Source organism: Gallus gallus, chromosome Z (assembly GCF_016699485.2).
Source record: "Gallus gallus isolate bGalGal1 chromosome Z, bGalGal1.mat.broiler.GRCg7b, whole genome shotgun sequence".
NCBI lineage: Eukaryota > Metazoa > Chordata > Aves > Galliformes > Phasianidae > Gallus > Gallus gallus.
The window spans coordinates 60431609-60454435 of record NC_052572.1 but is presented as its reverse complement, the minus strand read 5'-3'; the positions used below and the strand labels follow the sequence as shown (position 1 = coordinate 60454435).

The following is a 22827-nucleotide window of genomic DNA, read 5'->3' as shown; positions in this document are numbered from 1 at the left end:
ATTGTTTTTAAATATGGAAAGTGTACAGTACCTAAAACAGATATATATTTTTTCTTTTTCACAGACTAGCTAACTGAGACATCCTTATCCCAACAGAACAAATGCAAAACTTGCATGTTCTCATTGTATTTAATTTATGTTTGATTCCTTCAGAATTTTCCCTTATTTATACTTTGTTGTTGTCTCTTTGCTGATGTTGATACTGAGATTGATTGGGTTTCAAGGTACAAAATTATTCCATTATATCTGAAATTATTTCCACGCCTTTACTGCCTGTACCTTCTATTTCACTGAAAAAGAATGAGGATTAATTACAGAACATTAAGAAAATAGAGCAATTTCAGGGAACTCAGAGTTGAACTCAGGTAGATCTTTGGTTTTTGTATTTTCAGAACCTCTGACAGTGACTGTTCAAGAAGGAAGTGTTGCAAACTTTACAGTCTTAAGGAATGGATCTGCTGATGTTGCTGTTGCTGTCCACTATATTACTGTCAATGGAGATGCAACAGCTGAAGAAGGCGACTTTGTTCCCAGTGGAAAGAGCAGCATCATTTGGTTTGATATTGGAGAAAGAGAGCAGAACTTATCTGTGTATATTAATGATGATGATATCCCTGAAACTGATGAAACATTTTATGTTCTCCTTTTGAATTCTACAGGTAACAGTAATCATTTGATGTATTCTTAGTAACTCTCCTTTTGTTTTGCTGCAATTTTTTAGCAGCATGGTCTTATCATAAAATTTACTCCAAGACTTTCATACAGTTGCTGTAAACATTGTGTTTGGATTTTCATCTTGGATTTAATTTTTGTTAGAATCAAAATTTTTGTTAGAAACAAAAATTAAATGGTACAGTTGAGACCTTTCCTGCAAAATCATTCTCTTTTCAAATGTAAATGATCCAAATTAGATGGGTTTCAACTTGACTACAACAATACAACTATAAAGAATTTTAGAACTGCAACAGTCTTAGTCAAAGAGGGATTCTTTTAGTTATTTTTCTATTTAAAACCAAAAAGTACAGCCATATTTAGAGGAAGGCTATGTAAATTGTTTTCTATTTTCTTTTTTTAGTAATAAAAACTAGGTGTGTTTTTAGGAAGCTTAATCTACAGAAAAATATATATTAGAATTACCCAGTGGACCACATCTGAAGAAAGAATTTCTTACCATAGGAATAACATCCTCTTTTTCTATTATTATTTTTCATAGTTGTCACTTAACAAGATACAATCAAAATTATGCAGCACATTCCTCTAGTTTTTCAAATGCGTATCTTTTTGGAATAAGTCATCACTGGTGTGTAATATGCATGAGAATATAAAAGACAAGTAAAAGAAATACATACGTTTTCCTGGTCTCTAACTGCTTAATAAAGACCTTTGCCTCCAAAACTGGTACTGTGGTAGTCATGGTACTGTGGGAGTCATTTGCAATTTTGTTAACAAATTTAAATGATTTACTGTCCTTTGGGTTTAATTATTCTGTAGCTGAGAGGTAATAATAAGTTGTGAATGCACTGCAAATCCTTTCAATCCCAAATAAATCTGAACTGAATGAGCCATCAAAGCAGTAAGTAAGATTTGAGTGGCTGTAATTTAATAAAGCAAGGAAAGATGATCATAATTAACCAGCAGACCATACCTTGAGATTGTGTGACAGGTTCTCAGAGTAATATACCTACCAGAGATTAAATTCAAGTTAGGAGACCTAAAATTATATACCTTCATTTAGGCATCTTTGAGCACACGAAGCATTTTAGCTCTTGTTAGTCTATGATGATCTAGTCAATAAAGCTAGAGAGTGACTCAGGTCACACTAAAGTTGACATGCTGTGTCTGGCCTGTGATTGGCTCACAGGGCTGCATTGATCTAAAAGTGAATCCTGCCCTACCGTACACATTGGTAGCAAGCAGACAGAGGATGATAAGGAAATTTTAAGCAGTTATTTGAGTATCAGGCAGTTCATATGTTTCCTGAGACCAACCAATCTTCATTGTGGTACCCAGGCCTCTGCAGCACCTCAGATCTAGACAAAGGATCAGACAAAACCATACTTCTCTCTTCACGTTTCAGTCTCTTTCTGCTTAACTTTCTTCAAGATCTATTGGTAGTTTCTTGTACCACCTCACTCGGAACATACAAGGGCTTCTATTCACAGTCTCCTTTTTCTTCTTAAAGGAGCACCATGTCACTCTAGACCCTGTTCAGAATCACTAAGAATACAGAATATTTCAGAATGCTTTCCAGAAAGCAATTTCATTGATTTTCTTTCTGTGGTCTGTTACATGTATTGGCCTTGAGTGTTACAGGTCTTATGATAACTATATTGGGACTATTGTACCTGAAAGAAAATACAAACAGAAGTATATGAAGTTAACTGTGTAAGTACATTCTTTAATGTGGAACTAAAGCTGGTCTGATGCTCATAAATAGGATGAAAAAATGGCACAGAATTGGAAACATGGTGATAGAATTAACATATCTACAGTGCTAATATGCTCAATAAGAATACTACAAACTTTGCATCATAATTATAATTTTTCATTTCAGCTCTTCTATGATATAAGCTCTTAGACATTGCTCTTGGCTTGTATTTAGTTTAAATACAATATTTCTAGGTCTAAAGGAAGTCTGGGATCTATGAATACCTTATTATTTTATTCTATACTCTGAATATCTTATCATTTTGACTTGACCATCTGTTCAAACACAAAATATGACCTCTTATATAGCCCTTTTCCCTAAGCTGGGGACAACTACATGCAAGGATGCCAAGCAAATAGAATCATATATTCACAGTTCATGTCACATAAAAAATTTTCCTGAAAAATCGTATGTCTTGTTTATGATATATTACTTGAGCATTTTTACTCTGAATTTTCTGTTATTGAATGTCTCAAATACTGCTTTTCACTGCTATGGAACTGTCCTTGGATTTATAGTTACGTACATTTATAATTAGAGTTCTGATTCCTCTTCCTCTTTTTAGGGGACACTGTGATCTTTAAGGCTGGAATGGCTACAGTTATAATTGAAGCAAATGATGACTCTAATGGAATTTTCTCTTTGGAACCTTTAGAGAAGGCAGTGGAAGAAGGCAAAAGTAACACTTTTTTGTAAGTAGCTGTTAAATAATATTCTGCCCTCCTTTGGAACTGCTGTATGTGTTACTTTGCAAATGGTACTTTGGTCTAACTCCATGAAAGTGTGTACTAATAGAACTGTATTGTAGAAAAATAGCTTTAAAAATGTTTGGAATACATTATTTGTAACGTGTTGAAGACAAGAACTGTAATATATTAAAATAGATAGTAAATGTGAAAAAGTGTATGGACTTATGTTTCATTGTAAATAGATAAGAACACAGTATTGTTATACTCTCAGTACTCTGTAGGTACAGAAGAATCTGACAGAGCATAGTGTAACCTCTGCTAATGGAGAAGTAAAAAACTTCTCCACAAATAGCTAGATAGGACTGTGGCTACAGATGGCTTTTGGAACTTTCACATACAAACCTACACTACTCTATTTTTGTTTCTACTAGGTTTTTTCTTTTATCTGTTAATTACAGATTGAAATGTATTCTCACACTCCAGATGTGAGTGCCTTCTAGGCTGAAAATGCTCTTCACTAATCTGACCTTTGGTATTTTCCTTTCTGCTACTGAGTTGCATTCAAGAATGAGAAGGGCTGAAGAAATCATCATACAATTGTTAAGACTGGAAAAGACCTCTGAGATCACCGCGCCCAAACCCAACCCATCCCACAGTTCCCACTGAGCCATGTCCCTTAGTGCCACGTACTCAGCATTTTATCTTGTTACATAATAAAGTAGTTATTTTTCTTAAGAAATCTGTAGACCAGATATAAAGAGAAGTTAGATCATCATAGATGTGGTAGGCTGAATAGTTAGAGAAGAGGCTGTTTTCATATATTGTTCTTAATTATCCTTTATATATGTATTTGATTTTTTTTTGTTTTAAGCAGGTGCTCAAGACTACATGTCTTAACAATAATAATGAAATTTTGTTTTCACTTAGTATATTCTTAACCTCAAATAAGGCATAGAACATAACCCTAATTTAATACCAGTTTAAGAAGGAGTTGAAGGAGGCTTGATGACTAAATGGTGAAATGTCTGCAATTAACTGTAGATGATTCTCTTTCCTGTCTAAAGGTGTCTGAGTATATTAATTTTTATTGTTGACTTTCTGAAGTATTATACATTCATATTTATTGTTTACATACTAGAAACAGAAGATAAACCATGTTTGGGCCTGCACAGGCAATTTTTTTTCTAAGGTACATACGGTATACCTGTGAGTAGAAATATACTACAAAATTGCAGTTGTTTAATTGGAGCTATATTTATTGTTCATTATTATTTAGAACATAGTATGTTGCTTTTCTCTGTAAGGAGGATTAGAGTTTTCATGTTTTCCTTTTCTACTGAATACTGATGCTTACCTGCCAGGACACACTCTTTCTTGTATCACTGAACAGGATTTTGAGACACAGAGGACATTTCGGCAATGTTTCTTTGAGCTGGCAGCTGTTTGATAATAACTCTGCACTGCAGCCAGGAGAAGAGTTCTACGAAACTTATGGAACTGTGTTCTTCATGGATGGTGAAAGATCAAAGCCAGTAACACTACATGCTATTTCAGATAGAATTCCCGAATTCAATGAATTTTACATTCTAAAGTTGGTGAATGCTTCAGGTATTGTCTTCCATATCACCATTCACTTCATATCTGGTAGAAAAGAATTATGTTTAATCAATCAAAAAGAAACCAGCACTGGAAAGAGCATTGCTTTGAATCATGTCTTGATATCCTATGATTTTCTGGAAAGGTTTTAGGTTCTATTTTTCATTTAATATTAAATTAGGTATATGAATATGGTTAGTTCCTGAATTACTGTTAGACATTTTGTTTATCTGAACTTTAGAAGGATGCCTCTCCATTTCTGAAATGAAAGTTTAGTAGTTTCATTTCAGAAGCAGAGAGACCTACATTTCAGAGACATAGTTCTCCATGCAGAAGAAGAAATATTAAAGATATTAAAGACTATGCATATCTACTGTAATAGAGTTCCTTTATTTATTTTTTTTTCCCTAGAGGAGGTAAACCACTTGTAGACACCACTTCATATGACATAAATTACAACTTCAGATTGCTACTGGGTGTATTTCCTAATCTGGATTCATTCCACCTCAGTACTATTTATGGTCTTCTGTACCCTGGTGCAACTGAAAATGTGTGTTGACCTTTCCTGTAAGTGAAATCCATATGGGTGTACAAAAGATTTCCTACTTAAAATAAGTAGATCACTGTACACTTTGAGCATGGAGAGTTTACATTTACATCATGATCTTCGTGTCATCAATTCTTGCTGTGGAGAAATAGATGACTAGTAGCGCAACTTGTCAGCAGTTTTAATACACAATTGAATGCTGATTTTGCAAGGTATATATGCTTCTGTTTCCGAAGCAAGGGACAAGATTTTGCCATTTCATAGTCAAGTTTTGGAGTAATGTAAGAACTGATTTTGGCCTCATGCTTACCAAATGGAACAAAAGTTGACTAGTTAAGAAAAGTTGGAGTTATCTTCTTTTAGCTGAAAGACATCTTTGTGTTTTGCAGCTGAAAAATAACATACAAGTTTTTCTATTGAAATTGTGCCACCATAGCATTTTAAAAATAATACAATTAAATTACAAAATTTTAAAGTTAGATGATTTGCTAGTATTCCAGAGGATCTGGAAGATTTGAGCCTTCTAAAAAATGTATTTTATTTAAGAATTTAAGTACTTTGTAAGTTTCTTCCTGATCATGTTTGAAACCAATGATTAACTTCTACTCTAACTTCTGTTACATAGGTGGATCTCCTGGTCCTGGTGGCCAGTTATCTGAAACCAACCTTTCTGTAATCATCATGATCCCTTTCAATGATGACCCTTTTGGAGTGTTTGTTATAGATCCAGACAGCCAGGAGAGAGAGATTGTGGAAGATACTCTTTCTGAAGATGACCTTTCCTATATTACAGACTTCACCATCTGGAGACAGCAAGGAACATTTGGTGTTGTCCGACTAGGTTGGGAAATACTGTCTAGTATGTTCCCAGATGGACTGCCAGCAATGATAGATTTCTTATTGCTTGGATCATTTACAAGTTCAGTCAAATCACAGCCCCACATGAGGCGCCATCACAGTGGAACAGATGCTTTGTATTTTAGTGGAAAAGAGGATGCATTTGGCATTATTGGTCCTGAAGACCCATACAATGGAAATACTGCACTAACCAGTTTTACATTTTCAGCATGGCTAATTCCTGATGTCCGTACAGATGGTTATATAGTTGAAAAGGACAATGATAATGGGACTTTATATTATGGCGTGAAAATCCAAACAAATGACTCTCATGTTTGTGTAGTTCTTCATTACACAGCAATAGGATCCTATATGACATACATGGCCAAAACAGCAGTCATGAAATACCTGGATGAGAATACTTGGCTTCACCTTTTGATTACTCTCGATGAAAGTATAATTGAATTTTACATTGATGGAATTCTAGTTCTAGGAGGAATGAAGAGTTTGAAAGGAGAAGCGATTGTTGATGGTGAGCCAACAGATTTTATTATATTTCTCTTTATATGAAGTTCTGAAATGCATAGAAGAGTCTAGTCCATTGAAAGGTGGAGGCAATATACTGAAATGATTATATCTGATTAGTTAATTGAAAGAACAAGGAAAACATCAGGAAAAAAAAAAAAGAAAAAATAAATTCTTTCAGGATTTTTAAAAAGTACATGGAAATTAGACATGGAAAGTTCTAAAAAATTCAAACCTATAATGAGCTTAGACTGTAAAAGTGTGAAAACAAATCAACAATTTTTATATATATAATACATGTGTATGTCATGTACCTTTACTGCAATTAATGATTTCAGTAACATTTAGCTACAAGAAATATACTGAGTTGCTAGAACAAGTTCAGATACTGACAGTGAAGCTGGAAAAGGAACTAAAAGAAAAGACATGGCAGTGAGGGAAGTGGACGTATTTAGTCTGGAAGAAGGCTGAGGGGAAACCTCATTGTTCTCCACAATGACCTGACAGGATCTTGTATTGAGAATGACAGTGGTCTCTTTTCTCAGGTGGCAAGTGATAGGGCATGAAGAAGAGGCCTCAGGTTGTACCAGGGAAGGTTTAGATTAAATATCAGGAAGAATTTATTCATGGAAAGAGTGGTTAGGCACTAGAACAGTCTTCTAAGGTGGTCTTGTCATCTCTGGAGGTACTTAAGAGACGTGGTGCCTAGGCAAATGGTTTAATGGTGAACTTGTGTTATTAGGTGCTGGGCAGACTTGATGATCTTAAAGATCTTTGCCAACATAAATGATTCTATGCATCTGTGATGCCATTTACAGCACTGTAGCTTCAGAAGGACTTTTTTTCCTTTCAGTTTCTGAAACAAAGATGTGTAAAATGCAGTAATGCTTTTGTTGCCAAAACCATATCTTGAAAGCAATAGCATTTTACAGGGTATAGATTTACTTAAATACATATCAACATACTTAATGCTTTGCTTAACTATATTCCAAAGAACATTAGAATGTGTACTTCAGTTTATCTAACTGGACATTGCCAGTCTTTTCAGATTTCAATTATAGGTAACCATTGTCTGACCTGCAGTAACACTGACTAGAGAAGTGTCAGAGTTTCTCTATAAAGTCAGATGTTATGTGGTTGGAATAAATCTACTTCTTCTTCTTTTTTTTTTTTTTTTTTTTTTTTGGTATTTTTCTGCTCTTCCATATGCTTTTGTTTTTCTTAATGAGAGTCTCTATCCTTCAGTCTTTCTCCCTCTCCTCTTCACTTTCAAGTTTTCTTCAACATGGATAGGCATCCTGATGGATGATTATAAAATTCTTGATAACAGCTTCCTTTCTGTAATTGAAGAAAGAGAATTTTAAAAGAGAGTATGTTAAATGCATATTTATCAACATAAATACGTATACACAAAAGTTGAGTGAAAATAGATAACTTAAAATAGATAACTATAGTGTATTATATTTCTGCTTTTAGCATTCCGGAGGCTAAAATCTGAAAAACAGTAGTACCTCTGCGATTAATAAGTTCCATCAGACTTGCAGTACTTTAGCCTTTTTCCCATCTGAAGCACTGAGTCAAGGTTCAAGGAACCTCCTTATTTTTCATTTCAAGATCAATATTATTCCAAATTCAGTGGTAGCAAGTAGTTTACTATTGATTTTTTAACAAAAAGAACAATTTAATTACGGACGTCTATGACATCAGAGAAAAGCAATAATGTGAGAAAAAATATAATTTTCTTCTCAGGTCCAGGAATAGTAAGAATTGGAGCTGGAATCAATGGCAGCAGCAGGTACATAGGGCTAATGCAGGATGTAAGGCTTTATGAGCGTAAACTGACACATGCAGAGATCTATGAACTCCACGCAACTCCTGCAAAAAATGATGTCCACCCTGTCTCTGGATATTTGGAGTATCGGCAAGGAGAGACCAATAAATCATTCATCGTGTCTGCAAAGGATGACAATGAGGAAGAAGGAGAGGAATTATTCATACTAAAGCTCATTTGTGTGCGTGGTGGAGCTCGAATTTCACAAGAAAATGCCACAGCAAGATTAAGAATACAGAAAAGTGATAATGCTAATGGTCTATTTGGCTTCACTGGATCATGTATCCCTGAGGTAAGGTGGTCATAGGAAATTATAGGTGAAATTCTGTGCACAGAAAAGTCAATTACAGGACCAGCTGATCTGAACAAAGTCTTAATTTCATAGTGTTTGGCATCAATTTAGTTAATACCAGCAGTGCTGTTTTCTTGGTTTTAAAGAGATTTTTTTCTTTCAGTGTACTGCGTAAGCTTGCTACTTTTTGGAGTGGATTGAAATAGACATAAATCATCTTCTACTTTAATCAGTTATGAGGGGAAGAACATGACTGCTGTTTTTATTAGTACTGTATTATTTTGGAGAAAAAAATTAACATAGCTTCTGAACTGGGAGATCTTAGAAATTTTTAATTACATTCTGTTTAGTCAAAGTGCTAATGTGCAACGTTTTTTAGAATAACTGCACTGCCTGAGTGATACTAGTTATCAGTTTGGCTCAGTTTGCTTCTTGTGTGCCCGCCATATGCTATGATAATGGATTCCTTCAGGTTCATATGCCACTGATATACTGTGATGCCACAGATCATCAACCAACCATGAAGAAAAATTAAATATTTATATGGTATGTTAATTGTTTTGCACCTATCTTATGTCCATTTCACCAAGGAAGCATTAGAACTCTTACTGATGGTGCAGTAACACAGCAATGGTTTACCAGTAGTTTAACTGCTTTGTGTGCATCTGTCTACTAGAAAGCTAAAGTCATATGCAGTATCCACACTGTGTCATACAGCATCCCTGAAATTTACCTAATGACTATGATAATATTAACCTCTCTGGAAATTTTCAGATAAGATGTTCTATTTCAATATTGCTATCATTTGTTTCTAAAACATATAGTACACATGAATACATTTACAAAGATGTAAAATTTTTGCTGCAGAAGTCAAGTTCTCTGTTAAGATAGACCTGTAAGGAGGACTGTTGCACAGAAAATTCTAAGTTTTTTTCTGAATGATGATGGTATAGTTTAATTTTAATGTATCTTTTTTTTTCTTTGGTGTTTGGAAAAGGGATGACCCAAGTCTTTCTGTAAATTATTGCTAAGGAAAACTAAAATAAACAGCATTGATATAAAGTAGTTTGAGTTGCTTTTGACTTGTATATTTCAAGTACACTGATTCTGTTTCTGACACATAGCTTTCGGAAAGAGATTCTGTCCAGTGGTGTTTATCTTAGTCCCAGGGGAAAGTGTTGCAAATTCCACTAGGATTTTTCTGACTGCCATCAAGGTCAGTTTCAGCTTCCTACAACTCCAAAAGAGCTGAAAATAACATGACAGTGATTTTTTTTTTTTTTTAGCTGAACTTCAGAGAATTCTGTGTTATGCATTTATTGTCTTGATTTACTCTTACAGAAACAAACATTTAAAATTCTTACTTTCTTCCAGACTTCTGATGAAGGTTCCACTATTTCCTGTGTTGTGGAGCGTACGAGGGGAGCTCTAGACTACGTGTATATAAAGTACATTATCTCACAGGTTGATTCCACTGGCATTAATTACTCTGTTACCGATTTTTCTAATAGCAGTGGCACTATCACATTCCTCCCTTGGCAGAGATCAGAGGTAAACCCTACCTTCCTATTAACTATTAATCCTGTCCTTTACAAACCTGCTGGAGAATACCTTCTGAGGGTGCTTGACTGGCTTTCATATCAGAGAGCAGAGAGTGTTTACTTCATGTACCTTTTGTGATATTTGCTGCACTGTTTTGTTTTTTTTTTAGTATGTTTCATCCCTGACAAGAAAGTGGTATGATAGATCCTCATAGATCTGTGGATACCTCAGTTCAGGGGTTACAAATTCTGAATTTGGTTGCACATAAAGTTAGATAAATGTATATATATATAATATATAGAAAAGAGTAACTATGTTTCTGTACATGTACATGCAACCCAGATTTATCTTCACATCAGTTCAATAGCAGTAAAGTTAACTGCTGGTCTTTCATCCAGGTTCTATGTCCTTTTGCTTAAATTGTTTCAATGAATTCAGTCCCAACCTGCAGCACAGAATTTTTGCAGTTATTTGAAGTGGTGTGAGACCACGGTACTGCAGAGAGTTCATGTATGCTTTCTAGTAGTGTTTGTATAATAAGCATGAATTTTGAGTAGAGGATACCATCCGCAATTTCACTTTCATCAGCCTGCAGAAATCAGTGTGGACTGGTGGAAATTCACCAAAGACATTTGAAAGGATCCCAGTGGTTTCACTAAAACTGAGAATTTGGTCCCAGTTAAATAACATAACAACTGATGAAAGCTTGGTCATATCTGCAGATAGTTTGTTCGTGTCATTAGTCAATCAGCTTTAACTGTGGTGAATCATGTTACTGCATTTCATAGAATTATACAAAGCAGAAGTTTCCTAATCTTTTCAAATCTGATGTCCTGGATAAGGTATGTCTTACTCTATTTAGTGGCAGAAGAGGGCTGATGTACACTCTTGCTCCACTGCCTTGTGGTCCATTACTTTCAGAACTACACAGCAGATACAGTTGACTGACTAATTAAAACATTCAGTGAATTAGGCAGGTTCATGAAGCTCATTATATTGAATGTTGCATGGTTTGATTTTTCCATGATTTGATCCTTCTCTAGGTGTTAAATTTGCATGTTATTGATGATGACATTCCGGAGTTAAATGAATATTTCCGTGTGACATTAGTCTCTGCAGTGTCTGGAGATGGAAAACTAGGTTCAACTCCTACCAGTGGAGCAAGTATAGATCCAGAGAAGGAAACTACTGATATCAGTATCAGAGCCAGTGACCACCCATATGGTAACAATGATGGAAATAATAGTCTTGTTTCAAATAATTGTGTAGTTCTTGCTAGTCATATAAAACCTTTTCTTAGTCTTAATAAGTGAAGTAGCAATGTCAAGTATTCCACTTTATCTAACTTGAGATTGATTCATTGTTTATATACCTGAAAGAATGCTGAATTGTTCTTGAGAATTTTTAAAGAAGGCCTGGAAGCTTTCCTAATCAAACAGGCGATGGTTCCCTTGTAAGAACACGTAAAGACTACATGTTGATCTTGTGGAAACTGTCAAATGTGATTTTCTGACCATAAGCGTTATTTCTGTCTGCTTGTTATACCACTAAATAGCCAGTAATGTGAGGCTCATTTGGGAAGAGCTGATTTTATTACAGTGCTGTTGCTTTATCAAGGGTGACAGTAAGATCAGTGAGAGGGGAAGATACAGCACATCCCTGGAATCAGTGTGATGTATGCATAAGGATATATTGGTATAAGTGATGTTTAACTTCAGAACCATCACATACTAAAAATATCATTGTTTGTTTGATTTAAATTGATTATCATCATTTAAATTTGGTTCAAAAAGCCATGTAAGTAATACTTCTTGTCTTCCAGGTCTGCTTCAGTTCTCTGTGGGGCTACCTCCTCAGCCAGGTGATAAAATGATTCTTCCAGCTTCTTCTGTGCCCCATATTACTATTAAAGAAGAAGTTGGACACATCAGATTACTGGTAGTTCGTGCACAGGGCCTTCTTGGAACAGTTTTGGTGGAATACAGAACAGTGCCTCTTACGGCTTTCAGTCCAAAAGATTACCAGGTATGGCCAAGGTAGTATAATTATTTGGGAATTTAATTAGTATTATTTAGCCTGAAGAGAGCCTTCAGGCTCTGACTACTTTACCCCAGCTACAGTTCTCTCATGGAAAGACTGCTTGATGTGGTAAACAAATATGTAATATTCCCTTTAGTGTAGGAAGTTGCTATATGACTGCTACATTCTTTCTGTGTAGGAAGTTGCATTTCCTGAGAAAATACTCTGTTTCTGATTTTTTGTCTTATAAGAGATTTCAGTATAGCAAGAAGTTTTGACATTTTTTTTAATATCCTTTAGATACATGTACAAACTAAATTATGTATATACATACTGGGATTTCTACATGCTTAAATAAATAATCTGCATTTGTATACATTTGCTTGTCCAACTGATTATTGTGCAGAAAAATTAGAAATGAATACAGATGTTCACCAGTCCATCCATTTAGATGTCCTTTTTCTGTAGAAGATTCATCAGATCATTTTTTTTTAAAGCGTAAGTGAAAAAAATATAGATGTTTTGAAAAAGACAAAATGAAAGTTACGTTTCTTTTTTTCATATGCATGAAAACATTAGAACAAAAAATATGAAGAGCTTTCATATTGCAGGCTGTCATGGGCACACTGGAATTTCAGCCAGGAGAAAGATACAAGTACATTACAGTTAACATCACTGATAATTCTATTCCTGAATTAGAAAAAACATTTGAAGTGGAGCTGTTGAACCCAGGGGGAGGAGGTAAGTCACTTTCATCAGTCACTTAGTTGTATTTTCATTAACTTCATTCATTAAAATCTTGTCTTTTTTAGTATCATTTTCATGTAATTTCTGAAAACAAACAAAAAACACTCCTGCATTCCTCAAGCAGCAACCTTTTTTCTTAGGAAAAAAATACTCCTCAGTTCATTTGTTAACCATTGTAATGAAGCAGACGTGTAAAGACAGTTGCTGCTTTTCACTTTATGTAACAATGGTTGGTAATGAGAGTTGAAATAATACAGAAAACATATTAATAACTCATTGCATTTCAAAATTTTTGAATATTTATAAAATATTTAAAGCAAGTGGTCAAAATGTGGTGGTTGTTGTTGGTTAAAAAAAAATGTTTCTTTTATTTTGAAATCAGAGAAATTGTAAAACTTGGGCTCATAACCTGTTCAGTTGGGTTGTAGTAGTACTAGGCTGTGGGTGTTGAAAGGTTTTGGAATAACAGCCAAGTTGTAGCTGTTAGGTAGCTATTTGTAAGGACAAGAAAAATGCTCCAAGGGATTACTGGTTTAAGGAGCTAGAACAGCAAGCATCAGTGGTCTCCCCAATCCCTTAAAGAAGCTTATTCAATTAGAGAAAATTTTTAGAGGAGATTTAATATCTTGTTCTAGGGAAATAAATTATTGGAAACACTCAGAGTCATATATATATATTTAATGGATGTTATGGAACTGTGGTGCTTTATAGAAAGTTGTATCACACTACCTTGAATTAAACCAGCTGTCCACTGTGATTTTATGCATCTATGGTATAGTGTGGCCTTAGCAATTCTTTTGATAGAATTACTATACTTCTCATGTATTTTGTCTTTTTGGTTGAATGGTTGTTTTGTTAAGAGAAATAAAATCGTTCAGATTGATTTTTCAGAAAACTTAAAACTAAATTTAACAATCCAGTAGGTAGATACCCTCCTTAAAATGAACTCTCTTTTTGGCCTGCAATGTACACTGCAAGTACAAAGTTCAGGGTAAAGTCTCCATTAATTAAGCTTTCTGCAGGTCTTCCCAACTTTCTGACACATTCTCACTTTGCGAGATGTTAGAATGAAGGGTCTGGGGAGCTTTAAATTCCATTATTTCAAATTTACATTATTTCTATGACAAGCCTCAGGAGTGAGAAAGAGGAAATACAAAAAGTGGATATAAAAAGGAAAAGAAAGACAAAAAATAGGTGTAGTGTTTTCTTTCCTTCTGACCTTCCAGTGCTATGTCCAATGTCATAAATTAAGAAGTTTGAATCAGAAATCCTGTACACTTTTGTAACTGTAGTTTATGCCTTCCTGGAATACTTTTCTCTCTTTTTTTTTTTTCCCTTGTTGTCCTGGATTGTTTAAATTACCCTCTGCTTACTCTGTATTTATAAATGTATATATGTGTATATATGTGTGTGTCTGTCATATAAAAGTTGCTGAGCTCTTTAGAAATGATGGCAGTGGTAGTGGTGATGGGAACATGGATTTCTTCCTTCAAACTGCCTATCAACACGGTAAGCGTTTTGGATTAACCTTAATTTCTTTATTGCTAACTGTAATACCCCTCATAAATTATTCCATTGACATGGCTCATAATAGTGTTACCTTATTTGTAGTTTCAGATGTTTCATTTAGGTGTATCATAGAATTCTGTCAAGATGTTCTTTGCCCTGTTAAGGCAGGCTTACTTTCAATTGCAGTCAATACTGAGTGTAACACAGTAAGTAACAGTTTCTCTATCTTCAAAACTATATTGTTGTAAAACACAGTATTGTTAATCAGGAAGTATAGGCTGCAAAATTATTTTGTTGGTAATCATCAGTTTTTCTGGAGAACAAAGAACAAAGACACTTTCTGAATGGAGTGTTATTTAAGAATCACCTTTCTACATGCTTTGATGCCTGTTTTATTTCACTTTGAGTCTCTGTATGTCAAAAATACTCTTCAAGAAAAGTACACCTTGTTAGGTATTTTTAAAGGAATGCTTTGATTTTTTTTGTCAATTTCTTTAAGTTTGTTTATATATCATGACATACAGGGAAAAAAGAGCCTGAGAAAATGCAAGAAGAAACTATATGCAGAAAACATGAAAATTGAGGGAAAATTCTAATTATACATGCCTTTGATTTAAGCCCTACTGACCTGAAAAATTTCTTTTAGCACCCATTATATAATATACTCCACGGTGACAGTCTGATTTTCTGATTAATTTGTAAATTTAAAGGAGTTCAGCTTGTAACTTCTAAGTGGTTTAACAACTTTTTGGTGCTTCCAGGTGTGTACTGTTTCCTAATCTGTGTTTCCAGAAATTGTTTTCTTAAATGCCAGGCTCTTTTTAAACAGCAAGTTATTTTAGTCAAGATGATAACCGTAGTAGTAAGACTCCCTGGATTTACTTATTCTTTATTTTAATTCCAGCTGCTGTTATGATGGCACTTACTTTTGTCCAATCTACATTGCTAACACTGTGTTTCACTGTATAACTCACCAACACCTTCAATTTTGATTGATATTCATTAATTAAATGATGAGTTTCCTTCTGTTCCTCCCTTAAAATATTTCAATTTATTATTTTGCTTTGGTATGTTTTCCCTCAGAAGAGTTGCCAGGACTGTGTTATTGCAAGTCACTTCTTTATCCATTTGGTAGTTACTGTCATTCTATATTTATTAAAAGAAAAAAAAAAAAGGCTTAATAGTGCAGATACATGTTTTTTATAACAAAGTATAACAAAGAAAGATGATCTCTTTCAAGTAGAAATTGTGCTAGAAAGAAATGGCAAATAGTAACTCATTTTGGAACTTGCACTTACAGCCAGCTTGGGAATTGCATCGCACATTATTGTGACTATTGAAGCTTCTGATGATGCTCATGGTGTGTTTGAGTTCAGTGCTGAGTCACTCTCTGTGAATGGAACTGAGCCTGAAGATGGAGACAGCAATATTGTACTGCAGGTTAGAACGTTCTGGGTCTCGTACTGCTATGCAGTCCTGTTCTATTCTGTTTTTACAGTGTTTTGTTTACCCTTGGCCTACAAGTCTTTAACCTAGCTTTATCATGCACATCTGTTTTGTCACTTCATACTTCACTTTTGTGTGTCTTTCAGCTTCAACCTAAAATGGTGTAATAATTATATCTGTAGGTTTAAAATTAATTCTGTGTGTTTATATTTGAGTAGGAATATTTTAAATGAAGTGTTGAGGCACACCAAATACAGCAAAGCTGAGACAATGATGATTACATTGTTTTTTTAAATCACTATTGCTAATTCTTTGCATCAAGGATTTGGTGGCGTATGTAATAGAGGAGCTTGATTATATGCAGTTTGTAGAGAGGGTTGTGGATGAAGTGGCCATCAGATGTCTTGGCCACAGTTACCATGAAGTTGTCGGGTTTAAAATCTGTTGTGGTAGGAAGAAAATTGCCAGTATATGCCTTCAGCCTTGTATACGGGGAGAGCAGAGTTTGGGCTGCTCAGGGAACTAGTTGGCAAGGTCCCCTGGGATACTGCTTTTGTATGCATTAGAGTCCATCAATGCTGGTCAGTTTTTAAGCATCACCTCTGAAGTGCACAGAAGCAGGCAATTCCAAAATATCAGAAGTCAAGAAAGTTGGGCAGAAGGCTGGTTTGGCAAAGTAGGGATCTTCTTCTTGAGCTTAGGTGGAAAAAGAAAGGGTATGGCCACTGGAAGCAAGATTTGTTTACTTAGGAGGACTGCAAAGATGATGTGTGCCATTGCAGAGAGAAAGCCTGTGTAATCAAAGCTCAATTAGAGTTGAAGCCAGCCAATACTCTGAGGGACAGTAAAAGAGGCTTTAACAAGTATATTAACAGCAAAACATTGTTCCTTTATTTGATGAGGATGGTCATCTCACAAATAAGGACATAAATAACATGGAGACACTGATTATAGGCTCCCCCTGGAGCCCTGAGTTATGGATCTGCACCTTCAGTAACGATAAGCTCCCTGCCAAGTCCAAATGGATCCATTTGGATGCACGCGAGTCTATGGTGCCTGATGGACTTCATCGCTGGCTACTGGAATTCGTGGCTGATGTCACTGTGGGACTTTTCCTGATTATTTTTCGACAGTCTTGGAAATCTGGAGAGGTCCAACTTAACTAGAGGTTGGCAAATGCTGTCCCAGTCTTCAAGAAGGGCAGGAAAGAAGACCCCACTAATTACAGGCATAATAGTCTCACTTTGGTGCCTGGTAAAATTATGGAGAAAGTCCTGGGAGTTACTGAAAAACACCTGAAAGACGATGCAGTCACTGGTCACAGTCATCACAGGTTCACGAGGGAAAGTCCTGCTTAAGACATTCATTGTCCGTTTACAACAGTCACTCATCTAGTGGAAAAAGGACAGTCAGCTTATGTAACCCTTTTGGATTTCTGCAAAAATTTTGATGTTGTCTCTCACAATGTCCTGGACAAAATATCCAGCATACAAGTAGGCTAAAACATACTGTGATGGTTGAACAAGTGGCTGACAGATCAGGCTCAGAGGCTTTTAGTAAATGGGGTAACAGCAGGCTGGCAGCCAATCACTGATTGTGTTCTGTATGACTGCATTTCAGGGCCAGTTCTCTCCAATGCTTTTAAAAATGATCTGTATGCAGTACTTCAGTGCATGTCAAGTAAGGTTATGTATTGAAATCAAATTAGGAGGAGCTGATGAATTGCTAGATTTTTAGATGATCCTTGCAGAGAGACCATGTCATATTAGTGGGATCAGCAATACCAACTGTATGAATTTTAAGAAGAGTAGGTGCCAGATTCTGTAGATGGGACGGGGCAGCTCCGGCTGTATGTACAGACTGAGGAGAACAGTCCCACAGAAAGGGAACTGTGGATTCTGGCTGACACAAAGTTGAATGTGAAGCAGTAGTAATGCCCTGGAGCCCAAAGGGCCAGCTGTGCCCTGGTGTGCTGCAGCCTCAGTACTGCCACTGGGCAAGGGGAGCAGCTGTGCCCTCTGCTCTGTGCTGTGCAGCCTCACATCCAGTACTGCCTGCAGGTTGGCTGCCACAGTGTAAGTACAGCATAAAGGTATTACTGAGCATCTAAAGGAGGGCTACAAAGATGGGGAAGGGTCTGGAGGGCAAGGTGTATGACTGGCTGAGGTCCCTGGGTGTGCTCAGCGCAGAGCAGAGGAGCTGAGAGCCGTCATGGTGGCTGCAGCTCCTCACAGGGAGCGGAGGGAAGCGCTGAGCTCTGCTCTGTGTGACAGCAACAGGGCCCGAGGGAACGGCATGGAGTTGTGTCAGGGGAGGAGCAGCTGGGGGTCAGGGAAAGGGGCTGCACCAGAGAGCGCTGGGCATGGAACATGATGCACAGGGTGTTTGGGCAACACTCTCAGACAAAGGATTCGAATTTAGGGTGGTCCTGTGTGGAACCAGGAGTTGGACTTGATGATCCTTGTGGGTCCCTTCCAACTCAGAATATTCTGTAGTTCCATGACTTTGCTCTACATCATTTTTTATTTTTCTTTCTTACTGTGCCAAAAATACACAAATCTTTGTATTTTCCACTTAGATTGTGAGAACTCATGGGGCCCTGTCTGAGGTGACTCTGCACTGGATCGTAGACTGTGATGTTTCTGAAGATCTGATCTCCACATACGGAAACATAACATTTGATGTTGGCCAAGTGAGAGCAAACATCACAGTACAGGTTTCTCCTGATGACATTCCCGAACTGGATAAGATGTTTTCAGTTTTGATTATCAACGTTTCCAGTGGTCGTCTTGGAAATCATACTAATGCAACATTAACAGTTTTAGCTAATGATGATCCATATGGACTGTTCATCTTTTCTGAGAAAAATAGACCAATAAAAGTTGAAGAAGAAACAAAAAATATCTCCTTGACAATAATAAGGCTTGGTGGTCTCCTTGGTACAGTAGTGGTAACATACAGAACTCTAGGTGATGATGAAAAGCCATCCTTTCTTCCACCTAATGTTGTTAGAGCAATACAAGGAAAAGATTATATACCCATTACTGGTTATACAGTCTTCGCTGCCAATGAAAGAGAGGCCACAATATCTTTGCCTATTTTAGATGATGATGATCCTGAGAGGTCAGAATCTGTTTTTGTGGAGCTAAACAATACTGTTTTGATTGAAAAAGTGCAGGATCGGCCAAGTAAGTATCTCACATATGTAAAACAAAAATTTAAGTATGCAAGCTAATACTTAAGTTTTGTAGGATTAAATGCAATAATTGAAATTACAATAAACTTTTACTTCTACCTAACTCAGAATAGTTAAGAATTCTATGAGTTGTATATGTTAGAGTATGTCATATTCAGTATGATAATTCTATGTTTATTGACAGCATATATTTCCTTTACCACTCTATTTTGTCAGAGGTGGATGAGCATTTTTTTATCCCTTTTGCATTTGCTTTATCCAAGGCCTTTTAGGCTGGATGTCTTTCTGTATTGGTTTTGTACACTAATGATCATTCACTTGATGATGTTTCCCTAAATCATATATTAGGAAATAAGTTAGTTCCACTTGTTGAAAGCCAAAAAAGCCTTTTAAAATTTAGGTGGTGTAGAATCACAGATGCATGCTGTTTTTCATTAGCGTGTAGAATGTTTGCTTGATCCTTTATTCTGAAAAATTCTGGTCATTACAGCCTGATTTATACTTATGAGCTTCTTTGACATGCCTAATTGCTTCCCTCTCACCCACATCCTCCCCAAGATTAATCATGATTTTAAGGGAAGTTTTACCAATAGTTCTGCTGGGAAATGACAGGTTGCCTATATTGCAAAATTCTATTGTCCTATAGGCAAATAAATAAATAATTTTGATAATAGCTCACCTCATCTTTATGCCACAGCAAGGTACATTAATAAGTTTAAAAAAAATAGGATTTTCTGCCATAATAGAATACAAATACTAGAAGTATCTTCATTTTATTTTGTCAAAATGTAAAATGATTGCTTTGTTAAAGCTAGTAGTGGCTCACGTGTCAGTGAACTTTATAGCAACATATAGGAAACATTTCAGACTTGTTCTCACTATGTTGTTTTTTTTTACATTTCAGTTGTAAATTCTCCTCGTCTTGGATCAGCGAGTGAGACAATAGCTCATGTAATTATCAATGCCAATGATGACGCTTTTGGAACACTTCAGCTTTCAGCTTCAACTGTGCGAGTTGCTGAAAATTATGTTGGACCAATCATTAATGTGACCAGAACCGGGGGAATATTTGCAGATGTTTCTGTGAAATTTAAAGCTATGCCAATAACTGCAACAGCAGGTAAGAAATCAGAAAAGTAGAAATACATATTGTGTGTTAAAGCAGACAGGGCATTCTGTATGCTTTCACTAACCAAAGCAAGCAAGTGTGTAACAAATGCAGTCAAATGAAAGAAGTAGAAAAAAAATGAAGTGTGTTATTTACTGACTGTGGTCAGGAGACAGGAATCCAAGCCCTTTGTGACCATACCTCACATTTTAAAAAGCTCTGAATCATCATCACTGAAGAATCTAGCAAGAGAAGTAAGGAAAGGAAGTGGCTATTCATTTCCCTAGTGGCTGCTCACATCTTCAAATTGAAAAGAAAAAAAAAAAAAAGAAAGAAAGAAAAGTAAAAACAAAAAACAATCCCATCATGGTATTTGTAGGTACTTTCTAGTTGGGCATTTCTATTTAAACCTATTATGCATGGCTGGCATGAGTTTATTGGAAGGGAATTGAGAGCTGGAGACTCAGCTGTGAAACAGACAAAACCTAACCAAAACTCAAGAAGCCTTTTACTTCTAAAGATAAGAGATGAAGTTTTGCAGTTGATCCTTCTAGTAGAAAAGCTACATGAAAAAAGGAGCAACCTCATGAACTACAGGCTCAAGCCTCTCCTAACTGGTCAAACCCACTGTATTTTAGCTGTGATTAAGGCTGAGTAGTATATCAATATATTTCCAACTACGTTCTGAAGGAGAGCCATTATCTATTATATCTTAGTTGTTTATCAGGCATTCTTAGATGAAAGTCTGCCTAAAATGAGGTCTACATGCACACTGCTCCCCTTCAGTAAAATCTACTTTGACAAAGGTACTTCTGTTTACTTTTATCTCCAAGAACGCTAGACAGCTATCAGAAATCAAAGACAGAAGCATCTCAGTAGCGTGAACTTCTGAACAGAAGAGAATAATGGACTTTTTGTAATTGCCTTTTGGTCTTCCAGTTTAAACTCTGTTTTGGCCAAGATGAATTTTAGTTTAATCCATCTAGATATCAAGAAGGCATCAGGAAATGAAAAAGATTATGTTCCCTGGCTTTGAAGATTAAAAAAAAATAATAAAATAAAATAAAATAAAAAAGGATATTTGAACACAAGAAAATGCATCTGTAAGCAAAAAAAGATAAATATTACTGATTATAAATATTAGTGGTGTTCCATTATAAGGCAAAATATGTTAATATTCTTCTATGTTTTTATTGTTTTTGATTTCTTTTTAATCTACAAATCTAGGAGAGGACTACAGTGTAGCCTCATCAGATGTTGTCTTACTAGAAGGAGAAACAAGTAAAGCTGTGCCAATTTATATAATTAATGATATCAATCCTGAAATTGAGGAGTCCTTTTATGTTCAGCTGCTGAATCAAACAACAGGTGGAGCCTTGCTTGGATCTTTGACAAGGGCAATCATAATCATCGAGGCTTCTGATGATCCATTTGGATCTTTTGGTGAGTCTTGCCCATTTTCTCTCTTCCATTAACATTTTTACTACAGATTTGTGATTCTGTGAAGACAAAGAGGAGGTCTGTTTGAAGATAGTAAAGGACAAAGTAAAATAAACTTAAAATGAAACATATGATGAAGGGATAATGGTGCTTTAATGCTGCAAGATGGAATGAACAGTCAGTTCATATTTTGATTTCTTTTCCTTAGTGAACGGAAAATGGATTTTGAAGTCTTCCAACAGAGATGCGTAGATTTTAAATTACTTAAAACAAACAAACAAACAAACAACAACAACAAACAGAACACCTTTTTATTTATTCTAAATGCTGCATTCCTGCAATAGATTTAAGCCAAAGTCTACATGCCAATGCCTGTTTAAATAGTTTAGTCTGTTTTTTTACTACGTATTTAAACAAAGCAGGCTGTCATGCTAAAAATTTCCTCACTGGAAATCATTACCAGTGTGTCTTTGAAGAGCTTAGAAATATCTCATGGCTCGCGTTGAACAAAGGATGTGGTAGAATAAAGTTTTGGGAAGAGAAGCGAAGGCTTAATTTGCATGCTAATTTTCTCAGTAAATGAAAATACTAATACTGAAAGTTCAGTTTTTGATTTAAACTTGGTTGATTGTGATTTACCTTCATAATCAAGTGAAATAACACTATATACAAAGAAGGATGATATTTTTACTTGAAATATTATGACTAACGTAATAGATATCTCTGTGCTGGATTGTAGTTTTTCAGATCACTGAATTCACTGTGGAGGAGCCTGAATTTGGATCAGTACCGATAGATCTGCCAGTAATCCGCAATGCTGGGACCCTTGGTAATGTGACTGTTCACTGGATTGCTACTATAGATGGACATCTTGCTCATGCTGACCTGCAGTTTGCTACAGGCAATATTACTTTTGCTCCTGGAGAAACCTTTCAGATGCTACTGTTGGAAATCCTGGCTGATGATGTTCCAGAAATAGATGAAGTAAATAAAGCAGTTATATCTTTCTTGAACATTATTTGAGTTTTAAATTGTTGTCAAAATATCTGTAATGGAAAACAGTAAATGTTCTGGC

The 22827-nt window shown here is 35.7% G+C and overlaps 1 protein-coding gene and 1 non-coding gene across 6 annotated transcripts in view; one reads left to right on the top strand and one right to left on the bottom strand.

Annotated features, from left to right (window-relative positions):
• ADGRV1 (adhesion G protein-coupled receptor V1) overlaps window positions 1-22827 on the top strand; it is a 260638-nt gene that overhangs the window by 36653 nt on the left and 201158 nt on the right. For 4 of the 5 annotated variants that reach the window (XM_040655976.2, XM_015280551.4, XM_040655977.2 and 1 more), the window contains 15 exons: window positions 393-659; window positions 2994-3120; window positions 4508-4725; window positions 5886-6629; window positions 8372-8745; window positions 10120-10296; window positions 11331-11511; window positions 12110-12312; window positions 12918-13047; window positions 14482-14562; window positions 15863-16002; window positions 18587-19196; window positions 20109-20324; window positions 21540-21755; window positions 22492-22736. In XM_040655976.2, coding sequence (XP_040511910.1) covers window positions 393-659; window positions 2994-3120; window positions 4508-4725; window positions 5886-6629; window positions 8372-8745; window positions 10120-10296; window positions 11331-11511; window positions 12110-12312; window positions 12918-13047; window positions 14482-14562; window positions 15863-16002; window positions 18587-19196; window positions 20109-20324; window positions 21540-21755; window positions 22492-22736 — 3929 coding nt within the window. Of the gene's footprint in view, window positions 1-392; window positions 660-2993; window positions 3121-4507; window positions 4726-5139; window positions 5281-5885; window positions 6630-8371; window positions 8746-10119; window positions 10297-11330; window positions 11512-12109; window positions 12313-12917; window positions 13048-14481; window positions 14563-15862; window positions 16003-18586; window positions 19197-20108; window positions 20325-21539; window positions 21756-22491; window positions 22737-22827 lie in introns of those variants that run through there. The other variant, XM_040655978.2, reaches the window with a different exon arrangement.
• Window positions 9884-10013, bottom strand: LOC121108644. The gene has a single exon (XR_005843336.1). It is a non-coding gene; the product is annotated as a small nucleolar RNA SNORA5 (small nucleolar RNA).